General features: G+C 43.7%; 1 protein-coding gene across 2 annotated transcripts in view; it reads left to right on the top strand.

Annotated features, from left to right (window-relative positions):
* Positions 1–18,200, top strand: part of Rfc1 (replication factor C subunit 1) — a 74,411-nt gene that overhangs the window by 24,278 nt on the left and 31,933 nt on the right. For both annotated transcript variants that reach the window (XM_028882232.2, XM_028882231.2), the window contains exons 3-6: positions 4,705–4,777; positions 8,100–8,231; positions 12,836–13,068; positions 14,005–14,082. In XM_028882232.2, the coding sequence (XP_028738065.1) occupies positions 4,705–4,777; positions 8,100–8,231; positions 12,836–13,068; positions 14,005–14,082 (516 nt within the window). The remainder of the gene's footprint in view (positions 1–4,704; positions 4,778–8,099; positions 8,232–12,835; positions 13,069–14,004; positions 14,083–18,200) is intronic.

The following is an 18,200-nucleotide window of genomic DNA, read 5'->3' as shown; positions in this document are numbered from 1 at the left end:
CAAAATATTCTGTCTCGTTTTTGCAGTGTGGATAGTCTAAGTAATTTTCCAAGTCATCAAATTTTGGTTAGCAGTACTTTAGTTCCCCTCCCTTTATTCTTTCCTTCCTTCCCCCTTTCCCTCCCTCCCTTCCTCTCCCTTCTTTCATCCCTTTCTCTCTCTCTTGTTTTCCAAGGTGTAGCATATGGATTTTTTTATTCCTCTCTCATATTTTACATCCTGACCACAGTTTCCTCTCCCTCCTCTTCTCCTAGTCCCTCCCCCACCTCCCCTCTCCCCCATCCACTTCCCCTTTTCCCTTCAGAAGAGTGCAGGCTTCCCAGGGATAGCAACCAAACACGGCTTGTCGAGTTGCAGTGAGACTGGGTACCTCCCTCCTATTAAGCTGGGCGAGGCACCCAGCAGGAGGAGAAGGGCCCCAAGAGCGGCGACAGAGTCAGAGACTGGTCCCACTGTTAGGGGTCTCACGGGAAGACCCAGTTACACAACCATAGTATAGATGCAGAGGGTCTAGATCAGACCCATGCGGGGCCCCTGGTTGTTGGTTCAGTCTCTGTGAGCTCCTATGGCTTAGTTGATTCTGTGGTTTTCTTGTGTAGTTGACCTTTCTTCAGTTTACCAGCTTTACCATAAGTTGTCAGAACTCAACTTGTACCCTCAGCATTCTGTTTCAGAATCTCTTTAGCTCAATACTGAAATTTGTTATTTTTATAGAGCACTAGAATACAACCAAGTTATTTTTCTAAAAAATTATTTTGTATGTATGTAAATATTTTATGTGTAAGAGTGTTTTATCTGCATGTATGAGTGTGTACCACCTGCTGCATGCCTGGTGCCCACAGAGGCTAGAAGAGAACTTTGGATCCCTTGGAATTGGAGTTATAGGTGATTGTGAGCCATCATTTGGGTGCTGGGAGTTGGGCTGGGTCCTCTGCAAGAGCATCAAGTGTTCTAAATTGCTGAACCATCTCCAGTCCTGCAACCAGATTTGGTCCCTCTCCCCCCCCCCCCCCTTTATTTTTTATTTTTTTGAGACAGAGTCTCATTCTGTAGTTCTGGCTGTCCGGCTTGGACTCCCTTTGTAGACTATCTGGCCTTCAGCTCACAGAGATGCCTGCTTGTAAGTGCTGGAATGAAAAGCCTGTGCCATTAGGTCCGCACAAAGTTCTTTTTTATTTTTGGTTTTTCAAGACAGAGTTTCTCTGTGTAGCCCTGGCGCCTGTCCTGGAACTCCTTCTGTAGACCAGGCTGGCCTTGGACTCAGAGAGATCCACCTGCCTCTGTTTCCCGAGCGCTGGGATTAAAGGCGTGCGCCACCACTGCTCAGCCCCAACCAAATTCTTTCCTGCAGTTTTCAAAAGTCTATTACTGTTTCTGTCAGAGAACTCAGTAGGTTGGCCTTTAACTTTCATTTTTTCCTGTCTTTAAATTTTATTATGACGACATTGAGGACTAAATGGAGGGAGGGCTTTGTGTAAGTTAGGTAAACTACCCTGTTGCCGAGCTGTGCTCCCAGTTCTTGAAACACTTACCAGCATGCTGTTTATGATGATGCACTGACTTCTGAGATGAAAGAGTTCCACTGTGGCTCTGTTCTTTTCATGAGCTCTCACTGGACTCATGTGTTTTTTGTGTTTTTGGGTGAGGAGTTCTTTTTGTAGCCTTGGCTGTCTTGGAACTTGCTTTGTAGACCAGGCTGGCCTCAAGCTCACAGAGATCCACTTGCCTCGGCCAGGCTGGACTGAGTTTTTACTCAGAGTTCCTTTATGGCATTCTGGGCTCTTTCTAGTATGTATCTCAGAATCTCTCCAGTTTCACTCAGTACCTAGTTTTAAAGTTACTTCTTTATTTTAGATATATATTTTAATAGCAGTCTTCCATTTTTTAGCATTAAAAATTTCTGTTAGCCAGGCTCTTCAGTAAAACAGAACCAATAGTATGAACATAAGTAGATTTATTACTAGGAATTGGTTCAGAAGGTTGTAGAAGCTGACAAGGCTTGCAGCTTGTAAGGTGGAGACCCATGAGAGCTGATGGTAGAGGTCCAGTCCAGGTGTAAGGCCTGAGGACCAGAAGAGCTGCACATGGGTCTACTCTAGTAGATGAGAGGCCACTAGAAGGTGATGGGCTGGGCTGGGCTGGGCTGGGCTGGGAGGAGATTAACCCCAGCACTAGGGTGGTAGAGGCAGGAGGATCTCTTCGAGTTTGAGACTAGCCTGGTCTACAAAGCAAGTTCCAGGTTAGCCAGGGCTACACAGAGAAAACCAGTCTTGAAAAACCAAAACCAACCAACCAAACAAAAAAATCCCCCAAAAACTCAAAAAAATTAAAAATGGAAAAAAACACAAAAACCCAAAACACCAAACAAACCAAACCTAAAACTCCCCCCCCCCCCAAACCCAAAGAAGTGGTGGTCTGATTCCAGTCCAAAGGCAGGAAAAAGTTGATGTCCTAGCTAGAAGTCAGGCAGGAAGATTTCTCTCTCATTCCAGGGAAGGTTAGCTTCTCAGGGTTTCAGCTAATTTGATAAAGCTCAGTTACTTCCTGGAGGGACATCTCCTTTATTTCATTAATTTAAATATTAAACTCATCCAGAAGCACCTTGCAGACATTGGAGTGATGTTTGATCAGGTATCTGGATCCTTTATGATTTGTTGTCTTGACACACTTAATCACACAGGTTGAAATTCTTGCTTTTTTCCTATTTTGGGTTTATTGTATTGGATTCAGTCATATTTCTCCAAAGATTGTTGGTTCTTTTGGCTTAGCATGTAGTTAACTTGACCAAACTCAGGCTCCAAATTCTTGCTTTCCTGTTTGATGGAAACAGGTTTGATGAGCAGCAGGTGAAATCTTGGTTTAGTGGGTTTTTGTTTGTTTGTTTGTTTTTGAGACAGGTTTCTTTGTATAGCCCTGGCTGTCCTAGAACTCACTCTGTAGCCCAGATTGGCCTCTGACTTGGAGATCCGCCTGCCTCTGCCTCCCAAATACTGGGCTTAAAAGCTTGCGCCCGCCAGCTGGGCGGTGGTGGCGCACGCCTTTAATCCCAGCACTTGGGAGGCAGAGCCAGGTGGATCTCTGTGAGATTGAGGCCAGCCTGGGCTACCAAGTGAGTTCCAGGAGAGGCACAAAGCTACACAGAGAAACCCTGTCTCGAAAAACCAAAAAAAAAAAAAAAAAAAAAAAAAAAAAAAAAAAAAAGCTTGCGCCAGCACTGCCTGGCTTGGTTTAGTTCTTTTAATTTAGCCTTTTAATACACCGACCCTCTAAGTACTTGAGTTATTTTATAGAAACAGCACAGGAGGTTTGGGCAGATTTGCAGGAAGAATTGGAGACTTTCTTTCGAGGTGTCTGTCTTCAGAGTTACTGTAGCTGCCTTTTCTTCTGTTTCCTGACCCAGCTCATGGTTGTGACTGTAAATTATGGTTCATTTGTCTTAGTTTTTGAAGTTAGTTGTGTTCTGATATTTTTCAAGTTTTATTTTAATGGACAGAATACATAGCTATTTCTGTCTTCTAAGTGATCATTTTTTTTCTGTGCATTTTGGGAAAATGTGAATGTGTGAGAAATGTGATGTTTACAAATACAGGTAACCTTTGGTTTGCCTTTAGTTTTTCAGCATGCATTTGCCAGCGACGGGCTGCTCTTATTTCTGTTCCTATCTTGCATTTTTAGGAAGCACCTGTCCTGCATGTTAGCCACTTTCTATTACTATCACAAATAGTATCTGAGATCATTTACTTATAAAGAGAAAGGTCATTTGGCCTGGAGGTTTCCAGTCTGTGATCTGTTGTTGGCTCATTGCTGTGGGTCTGCTCAGGAAACAGCACCTCACACTGGGAGCGTGTAATAGAGTGAATGGCCTCCTTATGGCCAAGAGACAGACCGGTAGAGGAAGGGATAGGGTTCTCTTTCCCTTTAGGGCCTTCCACTGGGCTCTACCTCTTAAAGGGTCTGCACCACCTTGGAGACCAAGGCATTCAGGGACGTTCAAGATCTAGTAAACATCTTGACCCTTTGGTGTCTGACATCCTGGAGCACGGATTCTGATCGGTCTTAATAATACAAACCTGGATTCAGATTCAGGGGTAAATGCTGAAAGAGCAGAGAACTGAAGGAGCTAGCCAAAGTCATCTCTTACCTGTGACTTCTCAGACTGCAAAAAGGGGCCAAGCTCCTGTCTCCACTCGCCTTATATTCCTCTCTCCGCCCAGCCATATCACGTCCTGTTCCTCCTTCCAAGTGCTAGTATTAAAGGTGTGTGCCACCACTGCCTGGCCTCTATGGTTAACTAGTGGCTAGCTCTGCCCTCTGATCTGCAGGCAAGCTTTATTTGTCAGAGCACAAACAAAATATCACCACAACATCCTTTCACTCTTTCTTATCTGTGGACTGGGCTGACCGTGTAGCTGAATAATAGCATAGCTTTCCTGTGAGTCTTCCCTCCTGTGCACTTCTGGTCTTGTCCTGTGCAGCAGGAGCATTCTGACCTTTGCGCTAGATAACTGTTGCATTGGAGGATGCTAGTAAGGTCCTCATGTACTAGATGTTCTAAGAAACCCGTCTCCCACGTTGTGATAAACAGTGGCTCTAGGTATCAACGGATGTCTGTCTCCATGGGGGCAAACTCAGTTGACAGCCACGAACCTGAGTCTAAGGAGAACGCCGGGCTAAGTTGTTCTGATTGCGCCCTGCCGTCCACAGGCTAATAACGCCAGTAAAGAGGATGTCTCCAAACCCAAGCCGCACAAGAGGAAGAGGATCATCTACGACTCAGGTAACTTTCCTGAGGACCTCCAAAGGCTTCAGCGCCTTTCATTTCCCCGGTAACAGTGCTTTCCAAACTGACATCTGACATCATTAGTAAGTGCTGGGTGAAGAGAGCGCAAGAACTTACCAGAACCCAAATATTTGAATGTGTTAAAGGTTTGTTTAGGGAGGGATGGAATATGTAGCATGTCTCAGATTTACTTTGAGTGTGGCTTATTTACTTATTTATTTAGCTCAGGGATTGGATTCAGGGCCTCACTCATACTAGGTAATTGCTTTGCCACTGATCTGAAGTTTCAGCCCATATTTTAAAAAATATTCCCATTAATTTTTTTCAAACTCAGGTTCTTAGAAGTTGAATTTATTTTAAAAAAGAAACAAAAAGAAAAAAGTACCATATAGTGCTGCTGTTAAAGCAGATATTGGGTCCATTTAATGAATTAATTCGTGTGTATGTGGGCATGTGTACCAAGGCGTTCGAGTAAAGGGCAGAGGACAGCTTATAGGAGTCGGTTCTCTCTTCACTGTGTAGTTCCTGGGGATTGAATTTAGGGCTCAGGCTTGGTGGTAGGTGTCTTTATTTGCTGAACCATCTTACGCACGCCAAAGCAAATATCTAAAATTGATTTTTTCTGTGTGTATGCTAGGAAGATTTGATAATTTCATTTCTGCTGAAAAAGTAAACACAGTTTGAAGGATTTTCTTTGAATATAGTTTTGAGATGAGGAACAGGACTTTTTGTGCATATGTCTTATTTATTCATTTGTTTATTTTGCGATGCCAGAGATTGAACTGAGGCCCTCTGCCTGGTAGGCAACACTCTACCACTGAGCCCTACCCCCATGCCCTGTTTATTTATTGAAACAGAGTGTTATGATGTTGCCTAGGCTCCTAAGTAGCTGGACTGCAGGCCTGCACACCATACACACACACACACACACACACACACACACACACACACGTCACACCTGACTTAATTATTTTTTTTAATCTGTTTTTTTTTTTTTTCTGACCTATTTGAGTCAAGGTTCTGTGTAGCCCAGGTTGGCCTTGAATTCCCCATGTAGCTATTGACAACTTTAAATTCCTAGTCTTACCTCCACTTCCTAAATTCTGGAATTATAGGTATGCGCCATTATGCCTAGTGGATATAAAATAATGTAGCCAAAAAAAAAAAAAAAAAGGCTGGTCGGTGGTGTTGCACGCCTTTAATCCCAGCACTCGGGAGGCAGAGGCAGGCGGATCGCTGTGAGTTCCAGGCCAGCCTGGGCTACAGAGCGAGATCCAGGAAAGGCGCAAAGCTACACAGAGAAACCCTGTCTTGAAACACCAAAAAAAAAAAAAAAAAAAAAAAAAAAAGTAGCCAAGGAAGTATAATGCAAGGAAGTATTATGAATATTTTTGGGTTTATTTTGTTCCTTATTCTTTAAACAACGTATTTTATATTTTAAATATTTTTATATAAATATTTTATATATATGTAATTTCAGTTGGGCCCCACCGTTGTTGCCCAGGCTGGGCCTGAACCTCCAGGCTCAAGGGCTTGCCTGCCTCCTCTGCAGTAGCTGCTGCCGCAGTGTGTCACAGCATGCAGGTTGTCGGAACTTTCACATGATAGCGCAGGGTCTGACTCATTTTTCAAAGCACTTAATATTTGCTAAGTGCATTTTACTGTGTTTTATCATAAGGAAATTGGAAATGTGTACCTGTATTCTCTGAGTTTCCTCTTGGAAATAATTAAACACTAGTTTAAAGCAGTATGGGCAGGGTATGGTGACACACACCTGTAACCCCAGCAGTCTGGAGGCAGATGCAGGTGGATCTCTGGCCAGCCAGGGCTAATGGTGAATGAAACCCTGTCTCAGAATCAGAAACGGATCCAAGCAGGGTGAGGCCAAGCTTTCAGATGTGTGGACAGAGGGAGGGCCGAGAGTTGATGAACAGGCTGCTTGTACCAGGCCCTGTGTTAAGTGCTTGAACCTTGCTCTGCACCGCATCCAGTAGTATGGCCAAGTAGGAGAGTAACGTCTCCCATAGAGCCACAATCGAATTCCTAGACTCTGTGGAAATAAAGCTGCAGATTGGTTCAGATGACCTTAAAATAAGATGGGTTCAGTGTGCCTGAGGAGTAGGGAGGCAGAAGAGGTCTGGAGGGAGATTAGAGTGTGAGAATGCACACTCCTTTAATCCCGGCACTTGGAGGCAGAGACAGGCCTGTGAGTTCAAGGCCACCTTGCTCCAGTGAGAGAGCTCCAGGACAACACCGAGAGACCCTTGATCGACATCCTCTTCCCCCCATCCCCAACAAAGAGTGTAAGAAGGTCAGAAACCAGAGCGATGGTAGCACTCTGCTTGAGGGTATTTATTTGTGTGTGGTGTAGGAGTAGAACACAAGGCCTTGCATGTGCACACGAACATTCTACCCCTGAGCTACATCCATAGCTCTTTGAAAGATATTTTTAAAAAGTTAGTGACACAAGATCTTACTGAGGTTGCCCATGCTGGCCTTTATCCTGTACCCCAAACAAATCTGAACTTTGAGTCTCCCTGACCAGGGCCACCATGCCCAGTTTTTTAGTTTCGAAGATGGAGGTTAAGAACTGTGTATTGATGCAGCCGCTAGTAAGTGGAAATGATAAGGAAACGACTCTTCCGAGGGAACTGGAAAGGACCATATCCCTGCTGTTGTCCTCATAAGACCTGTATCAGACTTTGCCCAGAATTGTTAAAGATAATGTATTTCTGTTGAGGGGCTGGAGAGATGGCTCAGAGGTTAAGAGCACTGCTTCCAAAGGTCCTGAGTTCAATTCCCAGCAACCACATGGTGGCTCACAACCATCTGTAATGAGATCTGGTGCCCTCTTCTGGCCTGCAGGGATACGTGCAGACAGAATACTGCATACATAATAAATAAATCTTTAAAAACAATGTATATATATTTGTGTTGAACTTCTGTGTAGGTGTGTATGTAGGTTGTGTGTGTGTGTGTGTGTGTGTGCGTGTGTAGGTGTGTGTGTGTAGGACAGGTACTTTGGGGCAGTTGGCTTTCTCCTTCTATGTGGGTCCTGGGGACAGAACTTAGGTCATCAGGCTTGACAACAAGCACTTTTACCCACTGAACGATGTCCCCAGCCCACATGTGTGGGTTTTAAGCCATTTGGTTTGTAGTGATTGTTAAAACAGCAATAGGAATCTAATGCATGAGTTTATTACTGGATAAAGGTAATGTAAAAACTCATTAAGAGATGCTCCTTGGGGGATTGGTTCATAATGACCACTTAAAAAATACACTGATATTTCCTTTCATAATTTTAATTCTTCTCTTATAGATTCAGAATCAGAGGAGACAGTGCAGGTAAAAAATGCTAAAAAGAAATCAGAAAAATCAGAAAAATTGCCACTGTCTTCTAAACCTGGTAAAATTTCTCGGAAGGATCCTGTTACTTACATTTCTGAGACAGGTAAGATCCCGAATGTGTTCTCTTTGGCTGCTGTATCTTTCAGAGGAAAGGCATCATCATTCTTTGGCTAGGTGAATGAATGCTCCACCTCTGAGCTACATTCCTAGCCCTAGGGGAATAGTTTGTCTTTGATTTTTTTTTTTTTTCTTCTCTGAGTTGAGGACTGACCTGGAACCTTTGCACTTGCTGAGAAAGTACTCTGCCACTGAGCTAAATCCCCAATCCCCAGGGGAATTAGGAAAGAATTTGGTTTTCTGTGTGTTTTGTCTGCATATATGTCTGTACCTGTGGAGGCCGCACGAGTGTTGGATCCCCTGGGACTAGAGTTACAGACAGCTGTGAGCCTCCATAAGGGTGCTGGGACTCAAACCTAGAAGAGTAGCTAGTCCCTCCCTCCCTTCCTCCCTCCCTCCCTCCCTCCCTCCCTCCCTCCCTCCCTCCCTCCCTGTGTTTTTAAGTCATTTCTCTATGTAGCCCTGGCTGTTCTAGAACTCAACCTATAGACCAGGCTGGCCTCAAACTCAGATCTGCTTGCCTCTGACTCCCGAGTGTTGGGATTAAAGGGGTGCACCACCACCACCACCACCACCACCACCACACCACCTGGCAGTAACTAAGTCCTCTTAACTGCTGAGGCATCTCTCCTGCACCTGAACTATTTTTGAAATGTGTTTAATAGACTGATGTGTTTCTTTTTGTTTGGTTTGTTTTTGTTTTTGTTTTTACATCCTGACCAAAGCTTCCCCTTCCTCCTCTCCTCCCAGACCCTCCCATCTACCCTTCCTCTTCTGTTGTTCTTTGGAAAAAGGCAGGCCTCCCACGGGTATCAGCCAGCCATGGTATATCAAGTTGCAGTGAGACTAGGCACCTCCTCTTCTACTAAGGCTGAACCCAAGGCAATCCAGTAGGAAGGAAAGGGTCCCAAAAGCAGGCAACAGAGTCAGAGACAACCCCTACTCCCACTGTGAAGAGTCCCACAGGAAGACAGTTACACAACTGTCACATATCTGCAGAGGGCCTAGGTCAGGCCCATGCAGGCTCCCTGGTTGGTTTAGATTCTGAGCCCCAGTGAGTCCAGGTTCATTAGTTCTGTATGTTTTCTTATGGTGCCCTTAACCCCACTATCTCCTACAGTCCTTCCTCTCCCTCTTCTGCAGGATTCCCTGAACTCCACCTAATGTTTGACTGTGGGTCTCTGCATTTGTTTAACTGACTCACTTTGATTCTGAAAGGATTTATTGGTAACAAATCCTGAGACTCCTGGCTTCTTATCAGTTTTGATTTTCTGCTTATATGCAGAGACTGATTTATTTACCACATGAATGACTGGAGATGGGATGCCTGCTGCCTCTTCCATTCATTTATTAACGAGTATTTTGGAGGCCTAACAAGTGAACCTTTCTCTCCCCTTCCAAACCAAGCCGGCAGGGAGACGTGGTGCAAAGGAACTGCATCCATACACTGAGCCTTCGCCCAGCTTCCCTGCCTAGAGTTTCACTTGTTGCTAAGTCAATTATTTTTAATCCTTGTAATGAAATCTACCTGTTAATTGGATTTCGGTATGTTCCAGACCAAAGGCAAGACATTGGTAGCATTAGGACAGTCGGATCCATTTGCAGATGGATCTCAGCTCTCAGCTGAGGAGCTCTAGAATTAGGTTTGTTTTCCCTCCTTGGCTTGTAAATAGATTTTAATGATAGACCTTCACATTATCCCTTTCTCGTCCAGCCGTTATCATTCTGAATAAATGAACATGTCTAACTCAAAGTGGCAGAACAATCTCCTCTCCTAGGCAATTCCTCTGCTCTGTGTTGGAAAATGCTAGTTTACTCGGTCATTGTTAGCACATTTGAAATTATGTTGTCTATAAATAAAAATAAATGGCGTTTTTACAAGGAGACAGATATCCTGGAGGGAAATTTTAAGTGTTGAGTTGCCTATGATTTTCAAGTAGTTGTCAGAAATCTGACTTAGATCTGTTTATCAGTGTTTTATTACAGAATTTGGGGAGGAGAGAAGAGCTGGCCTTCGGCTTCAGACAAAGACAGAAACAAATCAGGTTTATTAGAAAACAAGAGGAACTGCGAGCTGTGTAGGATTGCAGAGTACTTCCTTTCCTGGAGGATGGCTCAGCAAACCCGTTAAATGATTGCGTCTTTGTGAAGCAAGTTACTGTGTTGCATTCTTGTTGTTGTTTTTCTGAGCTGCTTCCTCATTGTAGCAAGGCTGAAGGGACTTGAAAGACAGCTAGTTGGTATTGAGACAAGCTGTTTTTTTTCGAGGTTTTTTTGTGTTTTTGTTTTTAATTGAGGCAGGATGACAAGATGTCTTCAGATGTGCCTGTGACAGTATTCTGGTGGATTCCCATCACTGTGACAAAGTACTTGGTTCATAATCTCAGAGGTTTCAGTTAGGTGGCTGCTTTGCTGATGGGCTTTTTTGTTGTTGTTTATTTTTGTTTGTTTGTCTTTTGAGACAGGTTTCGAGCCTGTCCTGGAACTCACTCTGTAGCCCAGGCTGGACTGGAACTCACAGAGATCCGCCTGCCTCTGCCTCCCGAGTACTGGGATTATGGCGTGCACCACCACCGCCGGCGCTTATGGGCTTTTTAAAATAATAATTCTTCATATTTTTTTTTTTTTTCCTGAGACAGGGTTTCTCTGTGTAGCTTTGGAGCCTGTCCTGGATCTCACTTTGTAGACCAGGCTGGACTCAAACTCACAGAGATTCATCTGGCTCTGCCTCCTGAGTGCTGGGATTAAAGGCGTGCACCACCACTGCCTGGCTATAATTTTTTCTTTTAGAAAATACTTGTATTTTCTGTGTGTGTTTGCCTGTTTCTATGTATGTGAACCACATGTATGTAATGCCTTTGGAGGCCAGAAGAGGGCATAGGATCCCCTTGAGCTGGAGTTACTGCTGGTTTATGAGCTACCATGTAGATGCTGGGAATGGAGCCCTGGGTTCTCTGCAAAAATAAGTGCTCCTAAACACTGAGCCATCTCTGGTCCCATCTAGGCTTTTGACAAGGCAGAAGATCGTGGTGTAGAGCATGTGGTAGAACAAAGCTCCTCCCTTCAGGGTAGACAAAATGTATCCCACATGTATGGGTACGTGTACCTCAGTGAATGATTGAAGGTTAGAACACAGCATGTGGGAGTGAGTTCTCTCCTACCAGGTGGGTCTCAGGGATAGAACTCAGGTCATCAGGATTAGCAACAAAGCACTTGTACCTACTGCAGCATCTCTTGGCTGCTGGAAATTCTTTTAGGATTTAAAGTGGAACAAAACAAGCAATTTGAAGTCCCAAATGAATGGTTAAATAATTGTTAGACATCAGTCTTCAGTACGTATGTAGCCAGAGCCTGAACTTCATGCCACCTACCTTACTCCATCTTGTCTGGAGCTGTAATGGCTTCCTGAGTGAGCTCCTTACCTTTGCCTGCCCCTCTACAGTGTCTTCTCCAAAGGACAAGACTAAACTGGCCTGTGACATTACACTGCTCAGGCTTCTATGCTATAACCTGAGTTTCTGTCACCTAGGAAGTCCTGTAGGATTTGACTTGTACCTCTTTGTCTGAACTCTTGTAGCTAGGTGCATGGCCTTCAACCTGGGAACACACTCTCTGTAAGGCTTGGTGCTTGAGGTTTACCTTTTCTGACTGTTCTTGCTAGAGGCATTTTTGTCTCGGGGCTCTGTTAACAACAACAACATCTGACAAGCAGATGTTGCTTATCAGAGAGACTTTTCTTAGTCAGGTATTTTGGGTCATACAGTATTAGGGTTTGTTGAAGCAGGAGGTTTGAGTTGGAGGTTAGCCCTGGCCATGCAGGAAGGTCAAAGCCAACATGAGCTACATAGACTCTGTCTGAAAAAAACAAAGAATTGTAGCTAAGGGGTAGAGTACTTGCCTCGCACACACGAGGCCTTGAGTTTGATCCCCCAAGAATAGGCTTTCCTTGACTGCTTTGTTAGAAAGAACATCCCTCACTTTCTGGGACATTTTTTTTCCCTTTGTGGTATTGGGAAGTGAACCTTAGACTCTCATGTGTGTTAGGCAGGTACTCTCCTGCTGATCTATACCCCTCTCTCTAATCATCCCCCTTCTTGATGTGGGGAGTCATGACTGGAGATTGGTCCCAAGGCCTCTTGTACTCTTAATCACACCTTAGTTTCCTTTCTTGTTTTACTTTTTCTTTATGCAGCTTGGAAATAAAATGTGTATGTGTGTATGCATGTGTGTGTATTTGATTGTATACATACATACATACATATGTATGTATGTAAAAAATTAGTGTATCTCTGTCTTCCTGTAGAGCACAGATTTCATGAGGTCAGGGGCTGCGGTACGTCTTTTCACTGCTGAAGTGGTTTCTTCTTAGCCCTTTAGTTGCACCCTCAGTGCCTGGTGTATAGTGGGTATGTTGTAGATATTTATGTAACCATAGGCCTGGCCCTTGTGAATGTAAGTGTGACTGTTAAATTCAGAAGATGGGAAGGAAAAAACAACCCAAGGTATTGCTTTTTTTTTTTTAAGCTGCTAGAAACGATTACTTTATATAATTAAGACCTATGCTTTATCAAAAAATACTTTCCATTTAAGATGAAGACGATGACTTTGTGTGTAAAAAGGCAGCCTCCAAATCCAAAGAGAATGGAGTGTCTGCAAACAGTCACCGTGGAGCATCAACCGCGAAAAAGAATGAAGAGACCACTAAGACTAAGAATAAACCTTTATCACCAATAAAGCTTACACCAACGTCAGTGCTCGATTATTTTGGAACCGAAAGTGTCCAGAGATCTGGAAAGAAGATGGTGGCAAGCAGAAGAAAAGAGGTGAGCACTCTGCACGCATGCACGCCAGAGTGAGGATTGCTGAGCACACTGGCGTGCGCCTGTGTTGGCAGCATTCGGGAGACTGGGGCAAGAAGATCATTAGCTTGAGGTCAGCCTGGGCTGCATAATGAAGCTATTGGAAACAATAGCAGAAAGAATGTTCAGGATTGATACCCACTCAAGGATACTAGTAAGGATGATGGGATATTATGAATGAGCAAGCATGCCTTATCAATAATGAAATAATTTTCCATGATTATAGATAAATATTGCCCTCAATTTGGAAGCTATGTAGATACGTATTTATTTTTACTTGAAAGCAGGAAACCATTTAACTATAAGAAAAAAATCACATTCTTAGTGGAATTTTCAAAACGCAAACTTATTTTACTATTGCCTTTAGCAAACAGAAGCGCACAGTTTTACTTGAAATGAGATAAACATCATATTAACAGAGTGTAGCTGTGCTGATCTTCTCTAGTTTGACTGATACTGGATTCATCTTTTTCTGGCCGCTTAGGAAATGGGCATATAGATGAAGTACAGGGGAGGTAGTACCTCATAGGCTGTGCTATAGTGTGTGCTGATTGGTTGGTGCCTGCCCAGGCCTGAGCCGTCATTCTTACATTGATTGGCCAGTGTTTTAGACTACTTTGCGAGCCAGAGCATTAACCTATAGTGTGTGTGTGCACACTTCTCTTGAACATACCAGAAGAACAGAATGAGAGCCATCTGCCTGTAGGATATTCACTCTTTATGAAACTGATGTCATCAGAACAACCATAATCTTGACTTTGTTGCTGCTGTGGATTGTGACTATTACTGATAGACCTCTCTCTCACTGATGTGTTTAATTAGGTGTTGCCCCCCCAAAAAAAGCACTTTACTTTTAGCTTAATTTATGTTTTGTCTTGCTTGATTTTCTTTGGAATACAGTCTTCTCAAAACATGGATGACTCCAGGTTAAATGATGAGGCCATTGCCAAGCAGTTGCAGCTTGATGAAGACGCGGAGGTATTGCCATTCCACTTAATTATCATTAATAACTTGAGGTTGTGACTTGGTGTACCTATTTACAAATAGTCAAGATGTTCCAGTTTTTTTTCCTTTGAATAGGGCATTACTGCCTGTCTGTCTATCTAGCCAAGACAGGGCTAGAACTCACTGTGTAGGCTAGTCTGGCCTTGAACTCACAGTTCTACCTCAGTTTTTCTAGATTATAGTTGTGCACAACCATGCTTAGCTCAAAATTGTTATAGTTTAATTTTGAATTGAGCCTCATTAGAAGTTTGGTGTAAAATAAATTAAAATCTAGTATATGGGAATATAAATTCCTGTAAAAGATAATTATTTATGTAAAAATTTGAAGTTCTGTGACTAGGAGGCTCCTCAGTGAATGAAAGAATTTCATTTGTTCCTGTGTCTTTTTGCGTTCACTCTGAGCACACCTACCCTTCCCCATTGTTTTGGTTACTGTATATACTGATGACTTCAGTTTGATTCAGGATGCTCTCTTGAGCTGTAAACCCATATCTGACGAGGGTTCATTCATCACTTATGGAGTTCCTTGAACTGCTGTAGTAGTAGATGACTACAGTTTACATAGAAAATAAAGGAAGAAAATAAAATGCCAGGTAGTTACAGGTGTAGTGAAGAAGAAGAGTGAAGGGGTAGTTCTGGGGTAGGCAGGGAATGAATTGTGTCAGAACGTGAAGCACAGTGAGTCAGTGGTGGCTACTCAGATCCCCCACTAAGCACGGGACAGCAAGTGTAAGCATCCTGAGGAGGAAGTGTGCTCAGGAGACCAGTATGGCTGGGCAAATGAGTGAGAAAGAAGAAAGTTAGGTGATTTGGAGGAATGGCCATCAGCAAGTCCTGTAGGTCACACTGGGTCTTTGATACCCATGAAGAGAACTTGGATTGGTCAGGACTTCAGATTCAGTTTCTGTGAAATGGGACACCATTGGCGTTCTTAATAAAGTGACCCGACTTGGTGGGTCTTAAAAAGCACACTGGCTTCTCTAATGCAAACGGTAATTGAGGTCCTTCCCAGTAGTTGGGCATGAGTAGAAGCAGACCAGCTTGGAGACTTGTAAGGTATGGCGGGTGGGAGATGTTGGTTATATCAGGAAGGAAGTGGAAGAGGTGGTGAGAGGCGACTCAAGGCCTTAGAGCTGCTGACAGGTTTGCAGTAAGGGGACCTGAGCAGCTGGATGAGGGGGGATGCTGTTAATGAGGACCAGAACACAGGGTGGAGAGCCAGTTGGTACAGAGAAGTTAAGAGTTCCGTTAGAGGCTGGCGAGATGATTAAGGGTGGTTGACAGGGAAGCCTGGCCACCTGAGTTTGATCTCTGGAACCCACGTTCAGGTAGAAGAAAAGTTGTCGGCTCTCCACATGAACACCCATGCACACTCCCTCACACACGTACACAGTAATTTTTTAAAAAGAGTTCTGTTTTGACAGTTAAGTTGCAGATGTCTGATAGACCTCCAGGTGAGATACACAGGAGGTAGCTGATGAGAAGAGGTTCACAAGTCTGGTGCTCAGCGGAAGCTGTGTCTTTGGAAGTCATTAGCATTTGTGTGGCATTTAATACGTGTATACCTTGGAGAGAATGTGAACAAAAGGAGAGGCTTCCAGGATTGAACCCCGGGTCCTTAACATTTAGAGATGAAGAGGAGGATCTAGCAGAGATGAGGAGAGTTGTGAATGGAGGGGAAGACCAGGGAGCCGGGTGTTTGCAGACACCGACTGTGAGCGCAGTTCACGGGAGGGCTCGTCTTCCAAAGCTTCAGGTTTGGGGGTTTATTGAACTCCTTCCCTGTTTCTTAGAGTAGGTGTCCTTTTCCCAGACCCTCAGCAACTGTTACTGTTTATTAAAATTGTGATCTAAATGCCGTCTGTGTGTAGCTTTCAAGGTCTACCTCCCAGAACTGATTATGTCTAAATGCTTGTTGTAGTGCAGGGACTAGACCTTGCTGTGGTTCTTCATTCCATTAACATGATGGTTCACACCTTTAATCCCAGCAGAGGCAGGCAGATCTCTAAGAATTTGAGGCCAACCTGGTCTACATAGCAAGTTCCAGGCTAGCCAACACTATATAGTGAGACCCTGTCTCAGAACAACAGGAAAGAAAAATATCTTCCTGTCTTTGGTTGTATTGAGTTGTATTATTTCTAAACAGGTATCCTGATGACTCAGGGTAGTACACATGACCTAGGTCAGCCTGTGAAGTCATTCTCAGGCATCTAACTTACCTTATCTGTCCCAAATAGTAGAGGATTATCCAGTTCTTTCCAAAGGTATCACAGTCCCATTTCCCCATTTCTGTCACATTCTTTAGAGTCTTTAGTTTGTTAATCTAATGAAAGACTTTTAGGATGTTAATAATTGATGATCTTTCCTAATATTCTTCCAAGAGTCCCATCCCAGTTGTACTTCTCTTTATTCATGGTAACTGTATGTCCATTATCTTACACTCAAGTCCGTATATCAGATGCTACATGAAATCAGTTACATTAAACGTTCTGTTAAAACACAGCGTTTTTTATTACAGGCCATAATCACCAGTAGTAAACTTTTCTTTCTTGCTTTTGTTTTTTTGAGACAGGGTTTCTCTCTGTAGCCCTGGCTGTCCTGGAACTCGGAGATCCGCCTGCCTCTGTCTCCGAGTGCTGGGATTAAAGGTGTGCGCCACCACTGCCCTGAATTTTCTAGAAGTGTACCGGCTCTTTCTAAAGCACCCAGAGCCCCCCTACCATAAACACACGGCAGTGTGTAGTGTGTATTGGAACAAGCGGTACAAGGCTGCCATAGAGTCTGCGGCTCCTGTGACGAAGACGTTCGAGTTGATTAGCAGTTAGGTGCCGAGTCCATTTGTAGTGAAGAAGTGCTAGTCGGGAATGTGTAAGGGTGCCTGCCCTGTCTGTTCTTATAGCCTGACTTAGCATGAGTTCCTAGGCTAGGTTGTTTTGCTAGTGGGGATGAAATGCTGGGTCTTGCACGTGCTCTCATGTGGCCTCTATCGGTGAGCTATTTTCCCGTGTGGCTAGTTCCTTCCATAACCAGAAGAGCGTGTTGACTGAGTTCTAATCAAGCGTACCCCAGCTTTCAGCTCTCTTTCAGACTGAATAGGTTTTTGCAGGCTTTTCCTGTTTGAATAATATAAAATGTTGTTGGATACTAGGTTGGGATACTAGTTAGGTTTTCCAGGGTACGTGAGATGTTTAGTTTATAATGGTAAGTGTATTTCATTATTTCACATTCTCTTCTGAAAGAAGCTATGTTTTGATGAAATGATAGGTGCTTAGAATGTCCGTGTGTTAATAGAGGTTTGATAGGGAAAGTGGTGGTGGTATTTGTGTGTAAACATACTTTACACTTTTAAAAGTATGTGCGTGAAAAAATACTTTCCTATTAAAAAATTTTTTATGTTTGTACTTTATGTGTGTAAGTGTTTTACCTGCATGTATGTCTGCCCCACATGTGTGCCTGATGCTGTGGAGCCCGGAAGAGAGCAGCCATGCGGGTGCTGGGAATCAAACAGGGGTTCTCTGAAGAGCATCTGGTGCTCTTAACTGTTGAGCTATCTCCCAGGGTTAGATTCAGGTTTACACTATTTTCTTATAGATTGAGAACTTAAAAAAAGAATTATTTTTAATTATATGTATATGTGTGTGTTTGTATGTTGGTATGTGCATGTGAGTCCCGTTGCCTGTGGGGATCATCAGAAGCATCATATCTCTTTAGAGCTGGAGTTAAAAAGTTGTGAGTCTCCCAGCATAGGTCCTGGGCACCTAACCTGGGTTCTCTGGAAGAGCAGTATGTACTCTTAACTGCTGAGTGTGGTGATATGTTGTGTACCCTAATAAAATTCGTCTGAAGATCAGAGAGACAAAGGAACAAGCCACTGCCACATCTTACCTCTAGGACTCCTCAGCCTGAAAAGCCTTTAGTTCCTGTCTCCTCACGCCTTCTATACCTTTCTCTGCCCAGCCATCACTTCCTTCCTAGTGCTGGGATTAAAGATGTGTGTGCTGCCGGGCAGTGGTGGCGCACGCCTTTAATCCCAGCACTCGGGAGGCAGAGGCAGGCGGATCTCTGTGAGTTCGAGGCCAGCCTGGTCTACC

This window comes from Peromyscus leucopus, chromosome 10, assembly GCF_004664715.2.
Source record: "Peromyscus leucopus breed LL Stock chromosome 10, UCI_PerLeu_2.1, whole genome shotgun sequence".
Taxonomy (NCBI): Eukaryota; Metazoa; Chordata; class Mammalia; order Rodentia; family Cricetidae; genus Peromyscus; species Peromyscus leucopus.
This window is presented reverse-complemented; position numbering and strand designations above follow the sequence as displayed.